Source organism: Thermobia domestica, chromosome 10, assembly GCF_964235325.1.
Source record: "Thermobia domestica chromosome 10, izTheDome1.hap1.1, whole genome shotgun sequence".
In the NCBI taxonomy this organism is placed as follows: Eukaryota; Metazoa; Arthropoda; class Insecta; order Zygentoma; family Lepismatidae; genus Thermobia; species Thermobia domestica.
In genome coordinates, this window is record NC_137463.1 from 59,118,745 (window position 1) to 59,146,097 (window position 27,353).

The 27,353-nt window shown below is 36.1% G+C and overlaps 2 protein-coding genes across 3 annotated transcripts in view; both read right to left on the bottom strand.

Annotated features, from left to right (window-relative positions):
* The window catches only part of robo1 (roundabout guidance receptor 1), a 586,207-nt gene that overhangs the window by 295,292 nt on the left and 263,562 nt on the right, over nt 1-27,353 (bottom strand). The gene's annotated exons all lie outside the window — the stretch shown is intronic.
* Nucleotides 1,836-8,724, bottom strand: LOC145662727 (uncharacterized). The gene is made up of 2 exons (XM_081728591.1): nt 6,944-8,724; nt 1,836-3,748 (listed from the first exon to the last, which is right to left on the bottom strand). Exons 1-2 carry the CDS (start codon nt 8,622-8,624, stop codon nt 2,019-2,021), a joined length of 3,411 nt encoding a protein of 1,136 aa, XP_081584717.1. The 5' UTR covers nt 8,625-8,724; the 3' UTR covers nt 1,836-2,018.

The window sequence follows — 27,353 nt, forward strand, 5'->3', positions numbered from 1 at the left end:
GTCCCACAGTTATACTCAAAGGCTATGGAAAACGGTGTGATGATAATGAAGAAAATGGGAGGAAACGGGAGAACCTCGAAGAAAAACAAACAACACACACTGTGCTTGTCCATCACAAAACTCACGTGGCGGGAGGTGGGGTCAAATAGTATCGTATGTATCGAGTCTACGCACCAGAGGTGAGCGCATCACCACTGAGTCACCGCAGCCCAACTCACACTTTTTCGTGTTCGTAATGTAAATTTAGAACAATTTCCACAAGAGAAAATATTTCCTAACGGAATATTTGGATCTGAAAACTAAACGAACAGTAAACCAATGAATACCAATTCAGTCACAAGTATAACAGGAACAAATTTTTAGATTATTATATACTAGAGTGATTCAGAAAGCAATGCTTCCAAGCCCATTACTTGGCCAATAGTACTGTAAACATCTTGAACTATTTATCATTAATGTATGAGATGTTTAGGCTATAGAATGTCACTCGTTTCACCTTCGTAGGTATCTCTTCTCGTTCCAGAGTAATGAAGCAATCCATGGCATACAGTGGTGACGTCCGGTTTAAACGGTGCGCTGTCATTGAATTTCCGACTACGGAGGTTGTGCGCCCAGGAACGTTCATCGCCGACGAGTCGTAGATATACCATTATGACCCTGAAACGAACTGTCAGTCGATAGTGTACCGCCACATGTCCTCTCTTCTGCCAAAAAATTCAAAGTTGTTCGATCTGCTTCCAAAATGCTGTTGACACTCTGTCTCACCCTGCCTATAGTCCGAATCTTGCGCCCTGTGACTTTTGGCTCTCCCCAAACTTAAGGATCACTTTAAGAGTCTTCATCCCGGCGAAATTAAAATACCGCTAATTTTACAGTAATTATGTGATATCTTCAAATAGATGAAAGATAATCGAAATGTAGAACAAGAGCGCCCTAGACAATATTATTTTACATGTGAAACCGTTATCACGACTCACTTGTCTCCTTTCGATTTCGAGCCATTTTGAAAATCGGCATTTATTTTCGCGTTTCGAAACGGCTGAAAACGGAAAGCCACTAGGTGACTTGTGATAACGGTACCTCACGCAAAATAATATTGTCTAGGGCGCTCTTGTTCCATATTTCAATTATCTTTTTATCTATTTGAAGATATCACATAATTACTGTAAAATTAGCAGTATTTTAATTTCGCCGGGATGAAGACTCTCTAAGGACTAACGTTACAGTTGTGATGCGGAGATGGAAGCAGCAGTTCAGCAATGGGTCGCCAGCAGCCACCACAATTCTTCGCCAGCAGCCACCACAATTCTTCGCCAGCAGCCACTACAATTCTTCGCCGAGGGCATGAAAAACCTAGTTTCGCGTTGGCGCAAGTGCGTTGCCCATAATTGGGGACTATGCTGAAAAATGATGTCACCATTTGTAACTAACATTGCAAGCTTTCCACTGATACCTGTATCGGTACTATCTGTCACACACAAATAAAGGTATCACCTTGGGAGCATTACTTTCTGAATCGCCCTCGTTCATATCATATATTAAAAAAGTAATAATGATAACATTCAGTTGATACATAACGATATTGAATTTAAATTGGGGCGGCAACAAACTTAACTAAAAATTTCCATAAATAAAACGTACATTCCAATCTTATAGAAGAATTTGTTAAGATGTGAGGAGGATGAAAACAATAAAGAAAAAGAGGGCACATTTCTTTTTCAAGCGTTGCGAAATCATTCGGTAAACACAGTATTTATCTGGTTGCACAAAGTTACATGCCAATTCAAATAACTAACTAATTGTGCAGAAATCAATGCATTGTGACCAAGTTTCAGTATAAAAACAATTTTATTTATATACTTAATAAAATACAGGCGTATCTACCAAATAAATGTACTGATAAAACATTTTCTATGGGGTGAAAATAAATTTAACATATAACTGTACAATACATAGTGATTCATGTAAAGTGCCAAGATCAGAATTTACTACGACGACAGGAAATAATGTTTTGCTCCTTATCTGGTTGGTTCATACTTTGCAGCACTCGCTACAAACTTCCTCATAGTATTAGAGTCTAATGTTTCGAAATCTTTTGTCTTACAAATGTCAACCATAGACCTCGAGCCTAGCTCCAAACACAAGTTTTCCAATTCTTCAAGATAATATTTTGTAGCAATGTCATATACACGACAAACATTGTCCACACACAATTCGCCTTTAATCAAATTTTGGCATTCGTTCAGAAGATCTTTGTGACAATGATATGCTGCCACTTCTATAAGCTCTATAGTTTCATCCATGCTTAAGTCCAAGATGTCCGTGTACAGATAATATAAAAAGTTTCGGTATGTTTTATGAGTGAAATCATTAACTACTACTTCGTTACTTTCTGATTCCTTCCATTGGCCTTTGAACATGTTACGGAAATATTCGCTTTGTATCTGTAAAATTGTTTTGTGTACATATATCGGTTGACCTTGTACTTTAATTATCAAATCGCTTGTTGATTCATCATCAAAACTACTTTTCAAATTTTCAATCACTCTTGAACTTTGAACATGAGTGAGTTGGTAGTCTTCTGCTTTCCATGTTACAGGTGTGATTGAAAAACTGGTAAACATATCATAAAAATTCTGAAATGCAGTCTCGACTGGATCAGCTACAAAACATAATTTTCCACATTTGCCCCACATAAATATTGTTCCCTCGCTAGTCATGGCTGCAGACACATCGGAGGTATTAACAGCTGCAACGTCTAAGATCTTTCGCGAATTATGAACCGTTATTTGCTGTGGACAACTGTATGCGTTTCCTGAAGTTTCTTCTATTCCAAGCTGCCCTAATGAATTAATACCCCATCCAAAAAGTATACCATCTCCTGATAATGCCAACACATGATGTTGGCCGCACACAATTTTTATAATACGTTTGTCTATGAGTTCTTTTACTAAGCGAGGCTTACGGTGATAATGATAGCCAAAAGACCCAATACCCAACAGTTCTACTCGGTTTTGGCCCCATGTAAACACTTTACCATCTTCTGCCAGTGCAACCGAAGATGAACATGTAGTTGCGACTTGTATTATTTTAGCGGAGTTAGTGCAAACGCCGTCACAACGGTCGCCATCATGGAAGCATCTAACCTTTCTTGGAGTATCTTTTGTGCATGACCCTATAGTACCCCAAAAGAAGACTTCCCCATCAGCTGTAAGAGCTACTGCATGGGTTTTAGCACATGCTATTCCGATTACTGTTTTAGTAGATAACGAATCACCAACAACTGTTGGATAAAGTTCATCAGTCTTATGTCCCAATCCAAGTTGGCCATTTTCATTTCGACCCCAAGCGTATAATTTTCCTTGTCCAGTTCTGGCAATGACGAAGGACTCTCCACAAGCAAATTCTTCAACTTGTTTATCACACAGAACTTCTATTTTCGTAGGCTCTATGTAGCCGTGGTTATGTTCTACTTCTACTGTTCCGAGGCAGTAGGTCATCGATTGTCCCATTGAGTACACTTGATCATCTTTAGTTACATACAAAACAACTTCACCCAATTTACCGAAGATAACGGCTTCTTTAATATTTTCAAGCACATCGCTCATCTCAAAGACATTAATAATTCCCCATTTCATCAAATTGGATACTCCAGGAGATGCACTCCAGTTACTTGTTTTAATTTTCTTCATTGTTCTTTGTGTCATTATAATAGCATAACAATTTTGGGATAGTCTTCTATGGGGAACTTAACTAAACACAGACTAGAAGATGGAAAGAAGAAACAAGCGCTCCGTAGAGATGGTTACAGTTTTGTTTGTTACCATCCAATACAATATTGTTTGTCAACAATAGAACTTACTAAAGAATCAGTTTTCTGTTTCACGGAAGTGCTACTAAATAATAATAAATTAACAATAACGAACTCTTCAAGTCATTCAGAAAATATTGGTATAATCGTGGAGTAAACTGAAAAAGAGATAGAGCTTTCTATTTCAACTGTACCCCTTCTGGCGCTGCTGTAGATGTATGTTTTCCCGTACCTCTCTCGAAAGAGCAGGGACAAATTGCTGCGGCCGAAATCTTTCAATTGTTGGATGCGGAAGCGTTTCCACAATGAATTATTTCACGGACTTCGCTGTTTTCTGTCTTGTTAGCCAGTCTAAGTAGCCTACGATCTTCACTCGTCAAAACCAATGACAAATTGGCAACACAGCTGAGGTCATTCACTTCTTTTCCCTAAGCAAAGGGAGGGTTTCATCCGTCAGAGGTTGGTGGAGGTGGGATCGAAGTATGTTTCGCATATTTTCCGAGGGCACACCGTGATAGACAAGCTCTAGTTGCTTTCCTTGCTTTGGTTTCTTCTTTCTTTTCTTTTTTAATCATGAGAGGATATTAGAGACAAATTCAGAAGTTTTCGTCCATAATGATCTTTTGCTAATTTCTTTCTAATTTCTTCCTATATCTTCTACAAGTGTTTCTGATGTATCCCTGATTCGATCCTAGGTCATGTGGACTTGAGGTGGACAATGTCCTGTCCATGGATTTTCTCAAGTGTTCTCCCGTTGCCTCTCACAATCTCATCCCGCTAAATTTTCATAATCAATTAACTTACATTAATTTATCCTTCTCCTTTACCCGACAGGACATACGATAGATGTACTCGATAATTTTTAACCTTTCACCTTTTTTTTATTATAAAATGTCTCATAAAACTATTGAAAAGTTTTTGTAAGTCTTTTCTCTAAGTCTTTAAATGTTTCCTATGTAGAATAAGTGCAAAGTCCCTCGGCACACAATATAGTCTCGGAATGAAGGGTATTTGTCTTAGCTACAGCGGCTTCAGATGGGATCGGTTATACTCCGTAGCTCACAGTAGTTCCGGGAGTAGGTATTAACGGATATCTCCGTTGCTCATAGCAGCCTCGGGAGATGGTTTTAAAGGATTACACTCCGTAACTCACAGCAGCTCTACGAGTAGGTATTAAAGGCTGTCTCCGTCGCGCGTGACGGTCTCGCCAGAAGGTTTTGGTAGGTGAGCAATCAGCATTGGTCTGATAACTTCTTGATTCCGTCGTCCTCTTTTATAGCCATCCTCTTCGATGGAGGGGCTGTAGAGGCGTTGTCGGCTTTCTTCGTAGTTCTCCGAATGCTCTTCGTTCCTTTCTGTAGACCCCTTCTGGCTTGCAGTATGTGTGGATATATGGATCCTTACAATAGAAAATATGAAAAGAGAAAGATAAACGCTGCCTTTTGCACACACAAAGTTTTCTAAAGGAAACGGTGATGATGAGAAATGAGCGAAATGGTGGAATGAAGAAAGTGGGAAGAAACGAGAGAACTCCGAGAAAACCCACGCATATGGTGTTTGTCCACCACAAAACTCACTTGGCGCGAGTCGAACCAAGGATCCCACTAAAAGGTTTTTCATTTTCACGTTGGACAAAGTTCCATTTTCATTAGGCCTACTTTTAAGAGGAAATAAGAAAGATTTTACAATTTTGAGGGGGGGGGAAGATGGAAGATAGATATGATTTTCAAAATTTACATATAAGAAACCCATACATAGTTTCACATAGTAACGTGGAATAATTATAATTGGAAATTGGGACAGTTTCATTTAAAAATAGTTGCAACATGTAAAACTCAAAAAGTATATTACAGTTTTCGGTTAGAGCTCTGAAGTCCGGATCACACGTTAAGCTGTAAGTTCTCGTCTCATATAGCCTCGGTGCTGAAAGGGACGCTAAACTCAAAATCAAATAACCAAGTACATTACACAAATATTTGTTGGTTTTTAATTGTATTTTTTGTTGAATACTTTTGCATTTCTTAACATTTTCACACATTTCAAACAAAGAAAAAAAACTATTCAACATTTTACGTTGGACTTCAATAAAAAACCCGAGTTTGATGCCTGGTAGAATTATATCTATTTTATATTCCACGTTAATCACAGATCCACGCTTGGTACTAACAGTGGGAGAGGGCTAAATAATAATAAAAAAGGAACACCTGTTCGTGAATATGGCTTCTTATTGTTCCAGATTAGTAGGCCTGCTGTTGCTACGAGATGGAGTGGAATTGAGTGAAACACACAAATCTATTATATCTTTATGAAACATTTTAAAAAGGAACTCAAGCATTCTCTTCAAACGGGCCAATTCTCTATCAATTTCGGGCCGCGGTGGCTCAGTGCTAGAGCGTTCACCTTTGGAGCAGGGTCCTTGGTTCAACTCGCGCCAAGTGAGCTTTGTGGTGGACAAACACCATATGTGTGGGTTTTCTCGGAGTTCTCTCGTTTCTTCCCACTTTCTTTATTCCACCATTTCGTTCATTTCTCATCATCAACATTAATCTCTTCCGCTCCAGGCTCTGACTGACTACTCTGGTCCCAAATGCCAGACTTTCAACATCATCAGAACAAATATATTTAACGTAAAAATTTATCTCCTCATATATCAATATATCCAGTAATACCACATGCTGAGAGCCTCACTAGTCTCACAATACTAAACAAGAACAAAACTGGAATTTTGGACATGCTCGTGACGTACACGCTTCGTCACTGGTTCGGAAGGGATTAAACAATTCCTTTTTCCCGATAAATGCCAATAATGTAGAATTTGAAGTTAATAAAGATTCTAGTAATATAATCAACCATAATCTAATTATATTTTAACATAAATGAAGTGACAACATTTTTTTTAAAAGCGACAATGTTAAATGCACGTAAAACAGACCCACACGCATTTTTTTTTCAAATTCTTCAAATGATATAGAAGCTGAACCTATTAACAAACAATTATCAGAATTCATTCCCCTCTCCGTCCTCAAAAATATATATAAAATAGTATGCTTGAAATTTATAATTGCTCTTCCATCTTTCTCAAAGAAGAAATCTAAAACTCAGCGTTATTTTGTCAGCATTAAGTTCAGCGTTATTTTGTCGATTTATAGTTTGCTGCACTGGCTAGAAACTTCCTCATAGTGTTGGAGTCTAAGGTTGCGAATTCTTTTGTCTTGCAAATATCAATTGTGAACTTCGAACCCAAGTCCAGGCATAACTCTTCCAATTCCTCTAAGTTGTTTCTGCTAGCAATGTCGTAAACACGACAAACATTGTCCACATTGAGTTCTTTTTTCACCAGATTTTGGCACTCATTCATAAGATGTTTCTCACAGTGGTAAGCTGCCACTTCTATAAGGTCTATAATTTCGTCCAGATCTAAATCCAGGTCACCAGTGTAAAGATAGTACAGAAAAGCTCGATATATTTTGTAGGTAAAATTATTAATTTCTATTTCGCTTGTGTTCGATTCCTTCCATTGGCTTTTAAACATGTTCCTGAAATATTCACTTTGGATTTGCAAAATTAGTTTGTGTACATATATTGGTTGACCTTCTACTTTCATTATAAAATCGCTTGTTGATTCATCATCAAAACTACGCTTGAAATTTTCAATCAGATTCGAATTAGGATGTCTTGCAGTTTGATAGTCGTCTGCTTTCCAGGTTACAGGAGTCATTGACAAACTGGTAAACACGTCGTAAAAATTGTGGAAAACAGTTTCCGTTGGGTACTCTAAGTAACATACCTTTCCACACATACCCCATATAAATATTGTCCTGTAAATGTTCATAGCTGCTGACATATCACAAATCGCTGCAACATCTAAGACCTTCTGGAAATGATCAGTCATTATTTGACATGGACTACGTGTTTTTACTGCGGAATCCATTCCAAGTTGACCTACATCATTTTTACCCCAGCCAAAAAGCGTGCCATCTCTTGATAATGCTAACACATGATATTGGCCACATGCAACCTTTATAATATGTTTGTTCTCTAATTCTTTTATCAAATGAGGCTTCGCATGAAAATGATTAGAAGAAACATCATCAGTTCCTATTCCCAATGTTCCTGACATGTTTTGACCCCATGTAAACACATTACCGTCTTCTGCCAGTGCAACCATAGAGCAACATGTAGTTACCACTTGCACTATTTTAGGTGATTTAGTACAAGTATCACAACGATCGCCATCATGGAAGCATCCAACCTTTTCTGGAGTGATCTTTGAGTGTAAGCCTATCGTACCCCAAAAGAAGACTTCACCATCAACTGTGACGGCTACTGCGTGGGTATTAGCACATGCTATTCCGATTACAGTTCTAGTAGATAACGGATCAGAAATAATTGTTGGGTAACTCTCATCATGCCTATGGCCCAACCCAAGCTGACCGTTACTATTTCGACCCCAAGCGTACAATTCTCCTCCATGAGTTCTGGCAATGACGAAGGACTCTCCACAGGCGAATTCTTCAACCTCTTTATTACAGAGAATCTCTACTTTTTCAGGGACAATATACCTGTCATTTGAGCTGTCGACATCTACTGTTGCAAGACAGTAGCTTTTCACACGTCCCATTGAAAATACGTTGTCATCTTTGGTTATAAACAATACAACTTGACCAAATTCTTCAAAAATAAAGGCTTGCTTAATATTTTCGAAGTTTTCAGCATTTAAATCAAAGAGATTCATGACTCCCCACATAGTCAAGTTGTTTGTCCCGGAAGATAAAATGAAATTATCACTTTTAATCTTCTTCTTCTTCTTCATATTTGGAAAACCTGAAAGAGCACAATGACGACAAAACAAACAAATATATGTATACGTCTAAATTTCTGCAGTAAAGTCCGAATGAAATTATTACATATATAACCATGGATACATCTATAGATATTTAAGCAATTTACCATTCTCTTTATTGACAACAAAATATGAGCTATTTTTTCTTGCTGTATTGTAGGAAACGCATTATACATACACAGAGGATAACACGCGATTTCTGAAAATAATAATAATAATAATAATAATAATAATAATAATAATAATAATAATAATAATAATAATAATAATAATAATAATAATAATAATAATAATGAATTTTTGATTATAACATTAATATACATTAATTAATGCTACAATCAAAAATTCAAAATGAAAACTCACGCGCCGGATTAGGTTTCATCCAGCGCCGATTAAAAATGAAGAAATGTACCCTTTTATTATTATTAACTACCATACTTAACAGAAAGAGTGTAGATGACCATATAACTTGTTTGAATCGAGGCTTGACTTTTTTTTCACTGTGAAAAATACTGTATTTTCCTTAACGTTTCGGGTACCAAGATCATTCTGCAAAGTGATGGTATGGTACCGGTATGATTTTTTTTTAATTTTAGAAAAATTGCATATTTCATACACAGTTATTTTCAAATGCTTGTTAGTTCAAGTCCTAATTGGCCTAGATACCTGAAACAAATATCAGGATACGCAAAACACAAGAAAGGGATTCAGAAAATGATGAATTATGCACAGGGATGAAGCCAGTTTTAATTTCTTTTGAGGGACATTTTGGGAAGTGTCAGTTTTTTGTTTGTTTGTTTGTTTGTTTGTTTTATATTACTTGACTTACATTACAGTATAAAAAATTTGGGGGCGGACAATACTACCGGAGGGCATCCCCCTCGCTCCTACCTTGCGTCGTCACTGATTATGCACATTCAGAGAACCGACATTTCAAGTGGGAGAGAAAATGACCCCCAAGTAGGGTTCTTGAGAGGGCTAATCACTGCGAAACTAAAATACTGCTAATTTTTCACTAATTATGTGATATATTCAAATAGATAAAAGATAATGAAAATGTGGAACAAGAGCGCGCTATTCAATATTATTTTGCATGAGGTACCGTTATCACGAGTCACCTAGTAGCCTTCCGTTTCCAGCCATTTAGAAACGCGAAAATAAATGCCGATTTTCGAAATGGCTAGAAATCGAAAGCAGACAAGTGAGTCGTGATAACGGTATCACACGTAAAATAATATTGTCTAGCGCGCTCCTGTTCCACTTTCCGATTATCTTTTATCTATTTGAGGATATCACATAATTACTGTAAAATTAGCGCTATTTTAATTTCGCTGTGATGAGGCCTCTTAATATGTCCTGACCAGCAGTACGTTTTAATTGGCCATCGCTAAACAATAGCAAACAACAAAAACAATATTTAAACTCTTAATTTCTTTTATCCTAACTTTGCCTATGGTATTTTATTCGTTCTTCGTTATTCTGAACATATACAGGGTATTACAAAAAATTGTCACAATGTTTTGGAAATAGATTTTTCATCTCCAAATAATAATAATAATAAAAAGTTCGTAGTTATAGGGTGCCGAAAACGTTAAATAAATAAATTTTAAAAGTTCATAGCTCCACTACTATAGGACCGATCGTAGTAGGATCGTCCATTTTTCAGAACCTCTGGCACTTGCACAGTCACTTTTAGAGAAGCTGTTTGGGAGTACTTCATCAGTTTTCACCTATCTCTCTAAAATTGGTGTGCAAGTACTGGAGCATTTGTTAAATATCGATATTTAAATAGTTCACATATCAGTTTCTCAGTGATGTCTTGACCTGACTACCATAGGTTCTATCAGGGGCGGATCCAGGACGGACTTCTGGGGGGGGCGGTGGGTTGTAATCTGCTACTTAGAGCTACTTTTAAGAGCTCCAAACTCTGAGATAGGTTTATATTTATATATATAAAAAAAGAAAGTTTACTCTTCTGGGGGGGCGATCGCCCCGATCGTCCCCCTGGATCCGCCCCTGAGTTCTATACTATAAATATACCATATCGACTTGATCCCTAGTCTTCCGTTGCAAGCGCTGCTATCGGCTGAAGGAATTCCACTCACTTTCTCTCGCTTAGCAATAGCTGAACCCTTATTGACTCAACGCGTGGGTGTGTGAGGGTGTCAGCTTTACTTCGCATTTTTGCCACGGTTCAAGACATTTTGGCAGCACAATAGCAGAGCTATTCACTTTTAAAATTCACTTGTTTCACGTTTTTGGCACCCTATAACCTCGAAACTATCCACTTTTGAGCACATGTCCATATGAACTTTTTTTCTTATTTTGATGTAAGGAATCTGTTCCCAAAATATTGTAACACATTTTTTGTAACACCCTGTATATGTTCAGAATAACGAAGCAAGAATAAACTATCATAGACAAAGTTCTGATTTTTTTTTAAAAAAAAATAACGATTATTTGTTATCTGTTTTTTTTAGCGCACTCTTTCTATGTGGTTTTACTGAGAATGCGAACAGCAAAATGTTACGTTACAGAGCACGCAAACACACACACAAATAATAATCCTAAAGGAAAAGTCGTCATTACAGTTAAATAAGGAATACAATATCACATTAACCCAGTACAGACTGCCTGATATATTGTTTATACTGTAATACTCCCAAAGTCTTGACTATACAAGGTATTAATAAACTATACTGACAAACTTGAAGAGATGACTCCTCAATCAAAATTTAAAAAAAGAAAAAAATAATAAAAAAATTTAATGTAGGTACGTAGCGAAAAGTGCACAGTTTCGGAGGTAGGGGCGTTCAAAGTGTAAAAAAAACAACAACGCAGCATTTGTTATTTCTGTGTATGGTTAGTTACTATTGAGACACGCTAGTGGATACATTATCGTAACCGTAAAATACCATGCAAACTTCAAACATTTGTCTCGTTCGCAAGGGCAAGTTTTCAGAATTTTAACTTTCCCTTTAACAAGGCGATATGCAAAAATAAGCATTTACTATGTTTCGGTATATATACAAACACCTGGGAGCTTGAACCTCCTTGTCGAATTTCTGTGTACGCCACTGGGGTAATGCATGACGTGGCCGTGTGATCTCTATCTACTTTTATTTTAGACAGAAATATATTGAATAATATAATTTCTTATCAGTTCTTTTAAAACTCGCTTGTTGCCCTTGAGTAGCGCTATTTCAGATTTTGCCAGGGGAGAGGACAAGTTTGTCCACCGACATGAGTTTATGTTAGTATACAATTTATTTAAAAGAAGTGCTTCTCAAACTCAAGGGGGCAACTGCCCCTTACTCTCCCCAAATGACGTCCCTATCTACCTTCAAGGCGAGTGTGCCTCCATGTTGAGAACCACTGAACTAAAATATAAAGTAACGGAGATAATACTTTGACTGAGTTTTTTGTTCCCCCCCCCCTTCTAATTAAACGCTTCAGATGAGATATTCTTTTTCTCCATAGCCCAACCAGCCTTGCCTTCTCAAATATCTCTTCTTCACACCTTCTACTACACCCGACATTCAAAGTGCATCTTCCATGACAGATCATTCTCGTGTGTCGTCTGTTGCCTTCTTTTTTCATCCCACACTTACTTTTTTCATTCAATTCTCACCATGAGATGCATTTTTCCCCCTATCTACACTGACCCGGACCGGTACACGAAAATAAAAAAAATGTCTTAGATTCTCTCTTCTCCCTTTTTAGTACTTGATATGTAGCTTTTCAGTTTGTAAAAATAGACACGTTCTCACCATAAGGCTCGGCATCGCGGCGCCCCTGACATCTGTCCCGCCCTTTTCAACTCTTGGGGTCATGAGGGTCGTTCCCTTTGCTTCTCCGCCCTGCTTCGAAGACGTCTTCGTGGTATTTTGGTGTCTTCTACTACATACACCAACCATCCATCCTATTTTTTTTTTTTTTTTTTTTTTTTTTTTTTTTTACATTCATAGGCATAGTGTATCCCCGTGAAAATGGCAACGTCTGCTATACTTGAAAACGGTAATAAAAGCTGACTTATAAACTGAGAGATCATCGATTCGATCCTCTATGAGTAGTAATGTTAAGAGTCTTCATTCCGGCGAAATTAAAATACCGCTAATTTTACAGTAATTATGTGATAACTTCAAATGGATAAAAGATAATCGAAATGTGGAACAAGAGCGCCCTAGACAATATTATTTTACATGAGAAACCGTTATCACGACTCACTTATCTGCTTTCGATTTCGAGCCATTTTGAAAATCCGCATTTATTTTCGAGTTTCTAAACAACTGAAAACGGAAAGTCACTAGGTGACTTGTGATAAAGGTACCTGACGCAAAATAATATTGTCTAGGGCGCTCTTGTTCCATATTTCAACTATCTTTTATCTATTTGAAGATATCACATAATTACCGTAAAATTAGTGGTATTTTAATTTCGCCGGGATGAAGACAAACTAAATGAAAGCAAATATGAACTTCGTAACTAGTCGTATGATGTATATGCTTTCCTTTTCTTATATTATATAATCGAAAAAATAATAAGATTAATAACACATTATTTGTTGATTAAGGCGATATTTAAAAAGATTCACATTATGAGCAGAAGCTGGAAGTCGTATCAGAGTCGTTGCCCCTCATCGTTGTTTTGAGAATGACACTGCACCTTCTTCTTGTATAAAGATGAAAGTCTCCGCTTTGTGAGGTCATGTATTATAGACTCAGAAAATTGTATTATTTATATTATTGATTAATAATATTCCACTACGTATGCATTAATTGCAAATTTGGATCCAAGCGATCGACCTCCATTGATTATTCATAGAAAGTTTTAGTGCATCAATTGTCTTCGTGAACGACCACGACTTGCAAAAAGTTGTTGAATTTGGCATATCAGCGAAAAGTATAATGGCTTTAAAAAATTGTGTTCGTAGAATGAAACGAAAAGGGCTTCGCCCTATTTCTAATGCTAAAAATTCTATTTTCTATTGTTTATAATGAGAATTCGCGCGTCAAATGCTTTTCCAATGTTAAGGTCCATGGACATCCTTTTTTTTTTTTTCTTCGGTGATTCGGTGATTCCTCAATGGTGTCGATCTGGACACGCGTCTCCTTACAACACTCAGAGAGCATTCTCGAATCACCATGTCAAATTTGGTGAATAACGGTTCTGGCATCTTGGAGATCCAGTTTTCCGGTGATTATTCCTCAATGGTATGTCTGATCGGGGCATACGACCCCTTGCGACACTCAACGTATGCTCTCGATTCACCATATCAAATTTGGTGAAGAGCGATTCTGGCATCGGGGAAGTATCCGCATAAACGAACGCCTAAGTGGAGTAAAACGGAGCTTTGCTCCAACTAATGACCGAAGCTAATGCAGTAGGTTGGTAAATCATGAGAACGAAGTGTATCGACGAAGGAAAAGAACTGATTAATACAGTACTGTAAGTAAAACCAGCTCTAGCTCTTAGTGACGCAGTCATTTGCAGTGGTTACCTACAAATTTGATGTTTCTTGTCAGTACCGCGGCTATGTGAGACGTAAAGCAACCGGGGATCCGAACCCCACAAACTCCTACCGAGAATAGAGCTCTATTTTCCAGCGTAAAAGCTCGATTTTTAAAAATTATTTTATAGAGGTAGTTGGTGAATACTTCAAATTATATGCCCGTAGTCAAATTCCCTCTATAAAAATTGTTGTGTCAGTACCGCAGGATTGTGAAACATATATTTTTGGATAGCGCACATATTAGTTCCTAAGGGAAGTCGTAACCAGACCAAGGGAGATCCCATAGTATTGGAGCTATGGACCTTTTAAAGTTTTTTTTTTCATGTTTTCGGCAGCCTATAAGTCCGAAATGACGGATTTCTGCACCCAGGTTGATCTATACTTTTTATCTTATCTCGGTGTCAGGAATCATCTCCCAAACATTGTCGGTGTTGTTTTGAAGCACCCTGTATATGCAAAACATGCACAAATACGGTGTTATTTGAGAAGAAATGGAGTTATTAAAGACGTGATAAAAATCGAAGTGGAAGTAGAAGAACACTGAATTCGACAGAGACCTTAAAGAAGTCACAATCAATTTCTATGTCGAAATGAAAAAAAAAAAAAAAAAAAACAGATAAATATAGTAAGCGGAAACTTCTAAATTTACAGCAAGAGTGCTGCTAAAACGAGGAAAACTTATGATAATGTTGATGATTAATAGGATATTAGTTAATTATTATTTTTTTTAAAAAAAATAATTGTTAATAAAAATTTCTTAACAAGCTTTAAACTTAATTTCCTGGGAATAACCGTTTTGGTTTTGTGACCACCTAGCACCACAAAGATCAATTACAGAACGGAAGTTCCAAAACTTTGGCGAAATAACGTTTTTTTTTTTTTTTTTTTTTGGGCGAAGTAAAAATGTTCTTTTTGCACAAACTCCAATAAAAGAATAATAAAAACTCACACGTTTTATAGAATATGGAGGAAAAGAGAGCAGAAATTTTTAAAAAGCTATTTATCTTATTCTCCTTTCCCATTTCTTTTGTGTTCACTTTCCAAACCACCTGGAATACAACGCAAACCATTTCTGGGAAATTAATGTCCACTCCATGCAGTACCTAAATAAAATTTTTTAATCTCGAGGCAAGAGCTGGTGGATGTGGCAGCTATATCTTAGTGGCAAAATCTCTGGCGGACAGAGATAAGTGATGGGTTTGCGTGACCTGAACCATCTAACCGTACGTCTTCCTGATCACGTGACACGGGAAGCCCCCGTGATTCACAGGGTAGAACAGTTCCAGACTCCATGACTCCAGTATTCAGGTTATGGTTCAACTACAGAATTTAAATTTTATAGGGAAAAAATAGGATGAAAAATATATACTTAAGTTGAATGTACTATTCGATATTCCTATTTCATAAAAGTTACATTTGAGTGAAGAAATGAACAAATATTTATTATTTTTTTTTTTTTAAAGAGAGAGAATTCTATATACACACAAAACGAACTAGTATAATCTATTCGACAAGTTATTATTTTTTTTTTAATGTTAAAATGCCTTTTAGAATTTGTTACTGATACACAAATACAGTATTTATAGTAAAAACTGTCTTGCCCTCTTGAAGGGTTGTCAGCCAGACTTTACAACAGCAGAATATATTTTAAAAAATGCTATAGAGGAATATACGTCGTCTTAAAGGTATAATGTAAACTACGAAGCAGTGGAAACCGTGACATTTGTCGGTGTTGTTCCCTTCCCTTACATGTGGTGCTACTCTTACCCAACCAATCGATTAGTACGTTTGATTTTAATACGCGTAGTTCCAGATTCGATTCCTGATAGCAGCGAGAATTCTTTGGTCCAGAATTGTGAGGCTAACTAACATTAAGAAACAGAATACTTTTGTTCTGAAAAGCCTAAAATAATTACGTTTGAAAATATACGATTACGAAGCGCCATTCAGCCTAAACGTGTGGACTTTTTGTCGATTGTGAGGCCAACGAGTTTAATACTAATTTAATATATTCTAGGTGCACTTTTAATTCACTTTAAAGCACGGTAAATTATTTTCATATTGTTCGCTTTCACATCTTTGTTTCTTTCTTGTATTGTTATTTAAATCTTGCAAAGAACATGATATCTAACAAACTGGGACTGAAGTCTAGGAACAGAGTAGGCCACAGTCTTTTTCTTTATGTGGCATCCTTCTTTTCTTACCTAGAATACAAAATATTTATTGATATTGATAATCACTGTTAATCTCAAAGATTTAGCCTTTGCTACTTGTCTTCCCCCCAACGTCACTTAGAACTTCGCTCTAATGTCTTTGAATTAGTGTTTGCTAGTCTACATGTGAAACTTAGATTTGGTTTGGAGCCACGTTGACTCGGTGGTGGAACGCTTGCTTCTGATGCGTGTGGTCGAATCAGGGCCAATTAAGTCTCTGGTGGACAACATCGTGCTCGGGGTTTTCTCAGGGCACTTCCGTTTCCTTCCACTTTCCCATTCCACCAATTATTCCATCATCAGTCACTTGCATTAATCACAGTCTCCCTTAGCCTCAATGGCATAATCATGAAACTCAAAGATTTCATTTCAGTTTTTTTTAGATTTGGTTTAAGTACAATATTTAGTATTACGATGATTTAAAATGGTTCTTACTGGAGATACCCACATTCGAACTTTAGGGCAAGTGAGAATGTTTGAGAACCTAATTTTTCATTGAAAATGGTAAAACGTACAGTCGGTGACAAAAGTTATTTCCATTTGATGAAATTAGTTTCGCAAATAACTTCAGAATGAAAGGACAATTTGAGTACAGTTTTCAGTAAATAAAATAGAGCAGTTTTTAGTAAATAAAACATAATGTCTTTATAATACCGTTATACATTCCAGTCATACAATAGTTACTCCTAAAATAAACTTTACCAACCAAACAGAAAGAACTTTTGTCGCTGACTGTACAAATCAAACTGGAGAATGATAAATTTCCGGGACAGAATGGTAAAGTTCGGCACGAATAATAAACTTTGGGAGTTTCGCCCAATCCCTTGGAAAGATGGCATTTGGTTTTGAAGATTAAGATTGAGTCGTCTTTACCCTCAAAGAGAGAAAAACGAAAAGGATTCTTTAAAGCGTGTGGATAAATATAGCTATAGCATAAATTCCGCAATGACAATTATAACTTTCATTATTTTCTTTGGAATTCTGAAGCCGACGTGAATCCCTAATTTTTTTTAAAAAAAAGAAAAAACTTTTGTGTAATGGGAAAAGCATTTAACCAAGAATTAGCGCCTTTCTAAACATTCTTGCGAGCTTGGTAGCACCTTCCTTAAAAGTATGCCTTGCAAAGATACCTGCCAGCAGGGGAAAAATGTACTGTATATAGAATTACACTTAACAAGTTCATTAACATAACCCTATTGTTGAACACTTCCCGCTATGTGACAAATACAGTAATAATGATGTACACCGGCTATAAATTACACTATTGTAATTGGTAGGCGAAAGTAACGAAAATTACAAAGCTTGTATAATCAAATTTATATAAAGAAACGGGAAAGGAGGAGGTAGGGTGGGTGGGAACTTAAAAAAAAGAAAACTGTAACCAAAGTACTCTTTTAGTAAAACTCGTGTTTTGCCTATGGTTAGTTTTCTCTACATATATTCGTACCGTACAGGGTGTTTGTGTACAATTTACAGCTTTTTAAAATTAAAATTTACGGTACAAAATGTCCTTTTTAAGACACACACACACATTATATATATATATATATATATATATATATATATATATATATATATATATATATATATATATATATATATATATATATATATATATATATATATATATATAACGTTAAGTGAATTCCAATTTAAAGAAAACGTGTGGTTGTAATGGTCCCTAACTACCTCTGAATTACACGAAATACAATTGTATTCAATAATAGAAAAGTTGGGAGAGGGAGGTGGTAGGACGACATGATTTTCCAGGGGCTTGGCTCTATAGGATGTGTTACAGCATAGCATTGAAATGCCCGTTGGCAGATTCGGAAAAGAAAAGACACAAGGGTTAAAGGGAGAGGCATTGCATGCCACTTAAAAAAAAAGAAAAAGAAAAAGAAAAAAAGAAAGAAAAGAAAAGAACTGGTAATTTTCACCAAATAATCACTATTAGCAAGTCCTGAACACTTTTACGCCAGTCACCTAATAATAACCGACAAAACCGCAAAGGTAAAGAAGTATCTATTACGATATAACAATAGAGGATTATCATTACCTAAAGCCTCACCTTCCAATTATCTGTTTTATTATTTTTTTACAACTAAAAAAAGAAAAAGAAAACACACATATATACAGTTACCAAAAAATAACTCATACAAACTTCTGTAGGTACTTTTGATGATGATAGGTAACTTTTATGTATATACAAAAGAATAGCCCATAGCACATGCTTTCATACTCAAAACCTTATATAATACATATACACACACGTCTAACCAAATATCAAAAAGAAATAGTACAAAAAAATATTTATAGCGTGTAATAGAATGCCATATGGTCATGGTGGTGAATTTATAAAGTGAATCAAAAGAGGTTTTATACATACAAAAAATGTATATATAGTAATGAAAAAGGACCGGAAATATTAAAAAAAAAAAAAATACATACATAAATTCAAACTTGTCACTTGGTTTCAAATGCGTTAAGAACTTGGTTCTATTGTTCGGTTTGTTCTTAAATAGATTTCTCGTTCAGCACCTGCCGTCTCTCATATGGTTAATAAACAGTTTTGTTGATAATTTTCAGTTAGCAATGAACAATGGTCAATACTTGTTCTCTTTTTTTTTTTTTTTTTTTTTTTTTACCCTTTCCTTTCTTTTAAAGTTCTCCTTTCTTTGTGACACGTTATGGTTTTCTGTTTATAGCCTGTGTGTGGGACAATAGTAAGTAAAGGTTTGCTTTTTTCTTACTTTCTTTTCTTTCATTGCTTTTGATTCTGGAGGATTTTCAGTAGGTAATTTTTAGCAAGTCACATCTAGTAGGTAAGTTACTCTTTCCAGTAACGTTGTCCCCAAAGTCTCTAATATTACAAAAGTGAGTTTTGTTAGATACTGTTATTGATCATCAGGGACACAACAGGAAAATGTATTTTCCCAGTATACAGGTCATCTCAAAAAATCCCCTGATAAAGGGTAACTCTGTTATTATGTTACAGAGTTACAACAAAATGTAAGAGGCAAAATCATCTCCAAATATGATGTTTTCAATCTAAAGTGAAGGAATTGTTTAAATTGGACGATCCGTTTGGGCTGTACACTGTTTATATGCTCAATGTTAAATGAAAATACGTTATCATTTATCTAGACCCACAACATTAATGACCCACAATATAAGAAGTAGATAAATTTTGTAAGAGAATGGTGAATGGGGGCATGTTTGAAATGGGGGGTTGGGTGGTCATCGACACATTAGCGTAAAAGACAGTAACTTCATTCACTTATCTTATAAGTTCAGGTAAATTGCAACGTTGCATTTTTATTTAACATTGGGCGCATAAAGAGTGTACGGCCTAAACGGTTAGTCAGATGTTAAAAAAAAAAAAAAAAAACTTCACTTTAGATTCAAAACATCATATTTGGAAACGGTTTATCCTCTCACATTTTGCTGTAACTCTGATAATAAGTTACCCTATGTCAGGAGACTTTTGAGACACCCTGTATGTCTTACTATGTTCCATGAGTCAAAATGAAACGAAATCTTCAGTTTATCGTAACGTACCAATTTAAGCCCTGTAGCCTAAAGGAGATGCTTATGATGATGTCGGAATGGGAAAATGGGAGAGAACTTATCGACATGATGCCCATCACCACAGACTTCCATGGATTGTGATCGAAATTGGCACCCCTTGTGTTTTACATCCTTATGTAGCGCAGAGGTTATGAAGGACACAATATTAGCATGAGCTCCGAGCTACCGTTTCATCGGGGACTGAAACCGGTACAGTTGGCAGATATCCAGATCATAATGTGAGATCAACCTTCAGAGTATAGGTCGTCTCCTACCACACTATCTTTCTTATAAGAGAGCTGGAACATAGAAGCGTTTATTCCTTTAGAAATATTAAAATGTGAAGCTTTTTTTTATTTTTTAAACTATAGTTTATTCCACACACTACAATGGAATAAACCCATAAAAATATTATTTTTCTTTCTATTTTCAAAATGAAGTTTTCGTCTGGGGGCTCCGTCTAGTGGTCAGAGCATTGGATTTATATATGTGTGGTCCTGGGTTCAATTCCCGGCCAGTGCATCCCAATTTTCGGCGTCCATCTAGCGTCGTGAGGTAAACTGGGGGGTCACTTGTGAATAAAAGACGTGATGGCCACTAGGTCACGCACTGATCACGTATTCGTCGGTAGGTTGATCGTAGTTCAGTCGATCCCCAACAGATTGGATCGGTTCAGGGCCGCAAAGGGCTGTCAAAAACAGTGGTTGGTTAGGTTAGATTTCCAGTATTAAAAGCCGCAGTAGCGTAATATGTTGGACATCTTATTTACAACTAGAAGCCTCGGGTTCTGAAATGTTTCTCGTTCCAGTGCGACCGCCCAGCCCCTTTTGAAATGGGTACCTGGGAAAGTAAAGAGACTAGAGTATAATATTGGTTACACCGTCTCCACAAGTGCCACAGTCAACAATGTATGGAGCTTTTTACACCTTCATGGTCGTCCCGGAAGGGATGGGGGTTTGACCTTTATTTTAATAGCCTAATATAGTGTGAAAATTAGATAACAGTGAGGAGTGTTTGAAAATCCAAGAATTATTAACATTTCAGTAATATGGCCTTATACATAGATCCCTATTCAAATGAGTATTAAAGTTTCTGGGGTACTAAACTTGGTTCTGATGTGATGAACTCTCAATCATGATAATAGGATATAGTCAAAGACATGAGGAGAAAGAACTAAACATTCTTATAATGTAAAAGCCACGGATGACCTATTTTGTTTAAAATTATAAACAAAATCCTTGACATGATATGAAAGAGACAAGGAAATCTCTAATCATCAGCTTCACGCTGGACGGTATTCTTCAGCTCTCTTGTACGTAAGATAACGCTTTTTTGACCGAGTCAGAATACCGCTATTGAATGAATACCACATATACAAAAAAGAATAACAATGCTGGACATAGAAAAGAGTGTTAAAAAAGGGATTGCTCTTACAAAATACTTTAGTTGTCACATGAATCAGATGCTCATGATAAGGAGATGACTTGTGTTCCTTGAAGGCGGCCACGCCAATTCCCACAGACAAGAGTATTTTTTTCCTTCCTAGGCCACCTGTTTGGGTCTAGACGGGAAGAAAAGAAACACACACATACAAAGTTATACACAAAAAAGTCCTTCAAAGATGCGCGTGAACATGGGAGGGGCCAATAAGAGAGGTGAGGATGCATTAACTTAAGAGACCACACGTGGTTAGGGACAAAGGGACTCAGATATATACCTTGTGAAAAGAACTTGGGGCAGCAAAGGGGTCAAATTCCGTTAATTCAATGCTGAGAATATGTAGGATTATTTCATAAGTGTTACAAAGGTCATGGGGTCCTATAATAGTCTTTAGTAAATGAGTTCTTTTTTATTCTCTTCAGCTAATACAAATTCATAAACGTAACACGGTTTCTAATAAGAATGTCCGCAGGAAGATATATAAGCAATACCAAAAAGTAGAAATGTATGTTTAAGCAAGAAAGCATTCGTAGAAACAAATTTTGTCATATGAACCCTGAAGGCTTAAAAGGAAACTCTCATTTGATAATAATATATTTAGTTACTTTGTGTGACCATAGTACATGTTTCACGTAGAATTGAATTTTCAAAGGGTCAATACTTGAATTTAACACCAATGCTGTACGTATGAATTTTATAGTAAAACAGGGTTATTATTACTAGTAATTTGAAACATTAAATTCTTCAACGTAATGCTTAATTTCATAAATATTTATTACGACTGTAAGTCTGAAAATAGTATGTCTAACCTGGTGGCTATGGGTCGAGGTATTTATACAAGACAAAATAATATACCAAAAGTACAGAACAATGCTTACTTTAGTTTTGCTTCTAAGAACCAAAAATGTCGATGCATTTGCCATGCCACTTTTCAAGGTTTGAAAAGTTCTCTTTTAAAAAAATGCGTATCCTGTAAGCGGAAAAACTCCTTCACGGCTGTCTTCACTTTGTCATTGGTTCCAAAGTGTCTTTCTCAATGGGCCAGGAAGAAATAGAATACTTTAGTCGGGATTGTACGACGGATCTGAAAGTCGCTTCCAACCGAGGGGGTGGCAAAATGATTTTGCGTTGCCGCCAACGAGTGCGGTCTCGCATTTCTGTCCAAAAGGAAAACTCCGGAGATGTCCTCCAAATAACACACTTCAGTGTTGTCCATCCATGGATGTCCGCAGGATTTTTTAACGGAGGGGGGGATATCGATTTCAAGGACAAAAGACTGATTTCAAGGAGAGGCAAAAGGCCAATTTCAAGGGGAGGGGAAGGCTGGCGCACAACCACAGTCACAGATACATACACATTTTGATGCACGCGTACACACAATACAACACAAAGTACATATCCTTATTAGCTACAGTAATTAAACTCTAACATTGTAGTATAATTATAAATATATTAAGTTCTATAGCATGTGAGAGCAAATTAATGTGTTTTGGTATGTAGTGTTTCCAAAAACTGAATACTTTTCAAAAACCAGGTGGCCAATTGCCCCTCCTTTCCTCCCCGTTGCAGGTGACCATGGCTGACAATACCGCTGAGTATTTTTTGATTCTTCCGTCCATTCTAGCCAGGCACAAAATGGGCGCTTATCTAAGTTTTCTGCCTGCACTGCGATAGTGCCATCTGCAGGATCTTACTCATACATTGCCAAATGACCTACGTACATACGGCTCTCGCATTAAACCAATGCCTTGTTTGGCTCATTGCTCTAAAGTTTCTTGGAGAAGAAAAAAATCAGGGGAAACTTATTTTTCGACTGCTCCTTGTAACTGGGAATGAAATTAAACTAAATCCTATTGCAAGTATAGCATGTCACAATTATGTTCTTTTCGTTAACATAATGAATAACGCGGTGGCGGATCCAGGGGACGATTGCCCCCTCCAGAAGAGGAAAGTTTTTTAATTTATATATAAATTAAACACATCCCAGAATTTGGAGCTCTTAAAAGTAGCTCTAAGTAGCAGTATTACAACCCACTGCCCCCCCCCCAGAAGTCTGTCCTGGATCCGTCCCTGGAATAACGTTGAATAAATGGACTAATGGAAAATGGAAAAATACAATAGTAAAGTCTGAAGAGTACCTCTGGACATATCATGTTGTCCTCCACAAAATATTTTCAAAATGGATGTTAATAATCCAGGAGATTATTCGACATTGTCTGAAAATATTTCGGTTTAATAGTTTATCCAAATATCTGAACCAAAGGACTGAACCACGACAGTTCAGTCATATATTTCTGACACGTGTGCCACTTGTAAAGGTAATAAATCACTTATGAATTTCCTTTTGTTTCGTGATCCAAAAATGAAATTCCATTAGATATTCCATGCAAAGTTTTTCCCAATGAACAATAATAGATGGCTTTTTGTTCCACAAGTACTTTGAGAAAGACTTCCGTGTTTTCAATATTTAGTGTGATACTATCTGTCAAGAGAGGGAAAATGCTCGAAACTTATGTCTGGATCTTTTCCCTAAACTTTTAAAAGTAAAGGGGTTATTAATCTAACTTCTATACAATAAAATATAAAAATACGTATATTCTTTCTTTCATTTTAAGACGATTTTTGCTTGAAAATATTTTATAAAGTGTTAAATCGTGCTTTTTTTTTTTTTTTTTTTTTTGTTTCTTCAACAGTTACAAATATTATCCTATAAGTTACTCCAGTATCTCGACAGAATGATGACCTAAAACAGCGACGGCAGAAACAGCGCCAGATAATAACAGTTACGTCAATAACCTTTTGTTCACACAGTTCGTGAGATCATTAGTAAACTTCAAACATCAAGTTTGGACTGAATCAAAGAACGCTTTCCCTATCCACCTGTAAGTAGGTGCCTCTTTACGTAAATCATTTAAAGCAGAGACAAACTTAATTTGATATAAATATTTAAAAAAAAAAATGTATGGGGGCCATTCGGAAAGTAATCTCCGATTGGTTAAAAAAGAGAACACAAAAGTAAATAAAAAGAATTTATTAAATATATCTAAAAACTACTTCTTTGCTCTATTTTTCAACATAGTTTCATTCAATCACTTATCGTATCTCTGCACTAGCTTAGAAAATACATCAGTATAAAAATCTCCCGCCTGTGCCTTGAGCCAGCCTGTGACCGCATCTTTCAGCTCCTAGTCATCACCAAAGCGCTGAGATCAAATAACACAGTCCTGGAAATTTGTGGAAATTCATCGAAAAGCTTCGAAACTGTGAAACGACCATTTTCACGAACTTTTCCATCAATTTTCTGAACAAGTTCATCAGTGAACACTGATGGCCTGCCACTCCTCTCTTGGTCATGAATGTTTATTCGTCCACTTTTAAATGAACAAACCTATTCACGAACAACTCCTTCACTCATCACACTTGCTCCATACGCAGCACAAAGTTCCCGCTGCTGCCGATTATTATTTTGCTGTACGAAAACGCATAACAGCTCGCACCTCGCACTTGGTGTTTTATTATTATTATTGCAGCACACATTTGGAAACATTACAAAAGTAGAGCTAGTGATCATACAGTCTACACTTTACCACGGGTGCAAGATTATCTATCGCGCACGTCTGTGCAAAGATGGTAACGCTGCCCCCATTACTTAACACACATTGACCAATTAGAGGTTACATTCCGAACGCGCCTCGTATATGTTTTAGTATGTCACGACGAAAGCAATAACGATGATTTGGACAAAAGTAATAGTATCAACTGTAGAAGTCAGAGAAGAGAGATTGCAGAAGAGGTTTAAAAGTATAAAACTTATCAATGCAACCTGTGGAATATTGTAACACATGGAGCAGAAACATGGACATTATTAAAAAATAAAATACAATAAAATGTCTAGAAACTTTAGAAATATGAGTACGAAAAAGAACGATAATAATTGATTGGAATGAAAAAGCAATGAGAAAGAGGGAAATATTAAGAGGAAAAAAATGATATTGTAGATATTTTTGTTAAAGAAAAGGAACTGGTTAGGATATTATTTGTGAAGAGACTGTATTCTGTGCACTGAGGGCGTGGTAAAATAAAACAGAAAAGGGATTTAAAATATTGGTCAATATTTAAGTGAATAAATAGTAAATCAACACAATGAAGTGCATGGGGCAAAAAGCTTATCACTAACAAGAGAATACTTGTGACAGTCATGATAATATTGTAAATTTGGAACCATGTAATTCGTTCAAATCACAGTTCCAATTTATTTATATAATTCTTAGAAATAATTCAAATAAATCTTAAGTCATGTCGATACTGAATCCTTTCAAAATGCGAAACAAAAAAACATTTGCTTATATTCTAAATGCCTCAACTGAATATTTCAGAGAAAATTAAATTACAACAACGGTGTCTTTAAGACAGCTAGATAGTAATAGATTCGCGTTCATCATCCCCAAAAAGAGAAGCTAACTTAAAACTTGTATATATATATATATATATATATATTAAATTAAGAAATGTTTTAATATCCCCACTCCATATTTTCCTCGTCTTTTACTTTCTTTGAGAAGAAGAAGGAAGAAAGAAGGAAGGATCAACCTTTAATTAGTTTTAAGGGATGCTGGAAAGAAAACACGATAGTAGATTATTCCACTGAATAATTAATCCGGATGGTATGCTTTTCTACTTGTGGTGTTAAAACTGGAATAAGAGTGTGATTAAAAGAAGAATAACTGCTTACTTCATTAGGCTGTGCAATTAACTCAAAGCTGCTAATGAAAAAATTAAGAAGATGAAGTTTTCTAGTTTCTCCTTTATCATTTCTTTAAGTTTCAAAATCCTTTTATATTTTTTTTTTCTTACTTTTGCAAGTAATTTTCCGCATAAAAGTTTGTTTTGACATTTTTTATTAGTAAGCTATGTTTAATTGAGTTTTCATTTAAATTAATTTGTTCTTAACACTTTCTACCAATCAGCAAATATATTAGGGGTAAGAATTAATTTGTTTTAAGTTTTGTTTGTTTGTTTGTTTGTTTGTTCAGGCCATGACACATGGCTTCTAACGTCAATCTCCCCGTCCCGTAGGAACTGAATCTTGAATCAGATATATCAAAGGCATTTGACTTCTGTAATAACATGTTTTTTTTTTTTTTTTTTTAACGGTTATAAATTTCACATCAAATCTGGCTTCTTGAAAGAATAAACATAACGTAATGAATGTTGTATTCGAATTATGGATGTGGAAGGAATAAAGATGTTTGTATATACATCCTGACATAAATAGCCAACAATATAATGGTTGACTGGGGCGTATACTTTTTAGGAAAATTGCAAATTACTCATTCTGGTAGTGAAATATACTACTTTTAATTCTTTTCTCACTAAGCTGCGAATAAGAGACTTATGAAAAGATCATTAAAATAAGTCATAATTCGTTTCACCCTTGTTGACTCTTAACATCGAAATTCCGTTTTTTGACAGATGTATATATTTAAAAAACGAAGTTAGATGCCTTTCTGAATACGTTGAAACATTTCCCTTGTAAAGAATGTCGGCGGTTTCTTTTTTGTTTCTCAAAAACTTGAAGCTTTTTCTTTAAAAGACTTACGACCGCCTTTCCATCTGCGTTTCGACGGAATTAAAAAAAAAAACTCTTTAACACCCTACCTTCTGTCTCCTTTACCCAGTTTGCTAATTTGGGTTGTTTTCAACGGCCGCAATATTTTTCTTTTCTTCATTTCTTCTTTGTTGTCTATTTTCTTCAGAGATGAAGAGAGACAGAGAAAAAATGAAGACTAGTGTAGTTGAAGGATTGGATAAGAATGTGGCTTTTTCTCTTTTCCCAGCCCCTTTCTGCGACAGTTGTGAAAGGTTTGAGAGGATCCCGAGTCTTCTACAAGCAAAACATCTTCTAATCTGCTTTCCTATTTCGATACGACGAAAGATTGCCTCCGGATGCTAGTTAAAGAAAAGCCC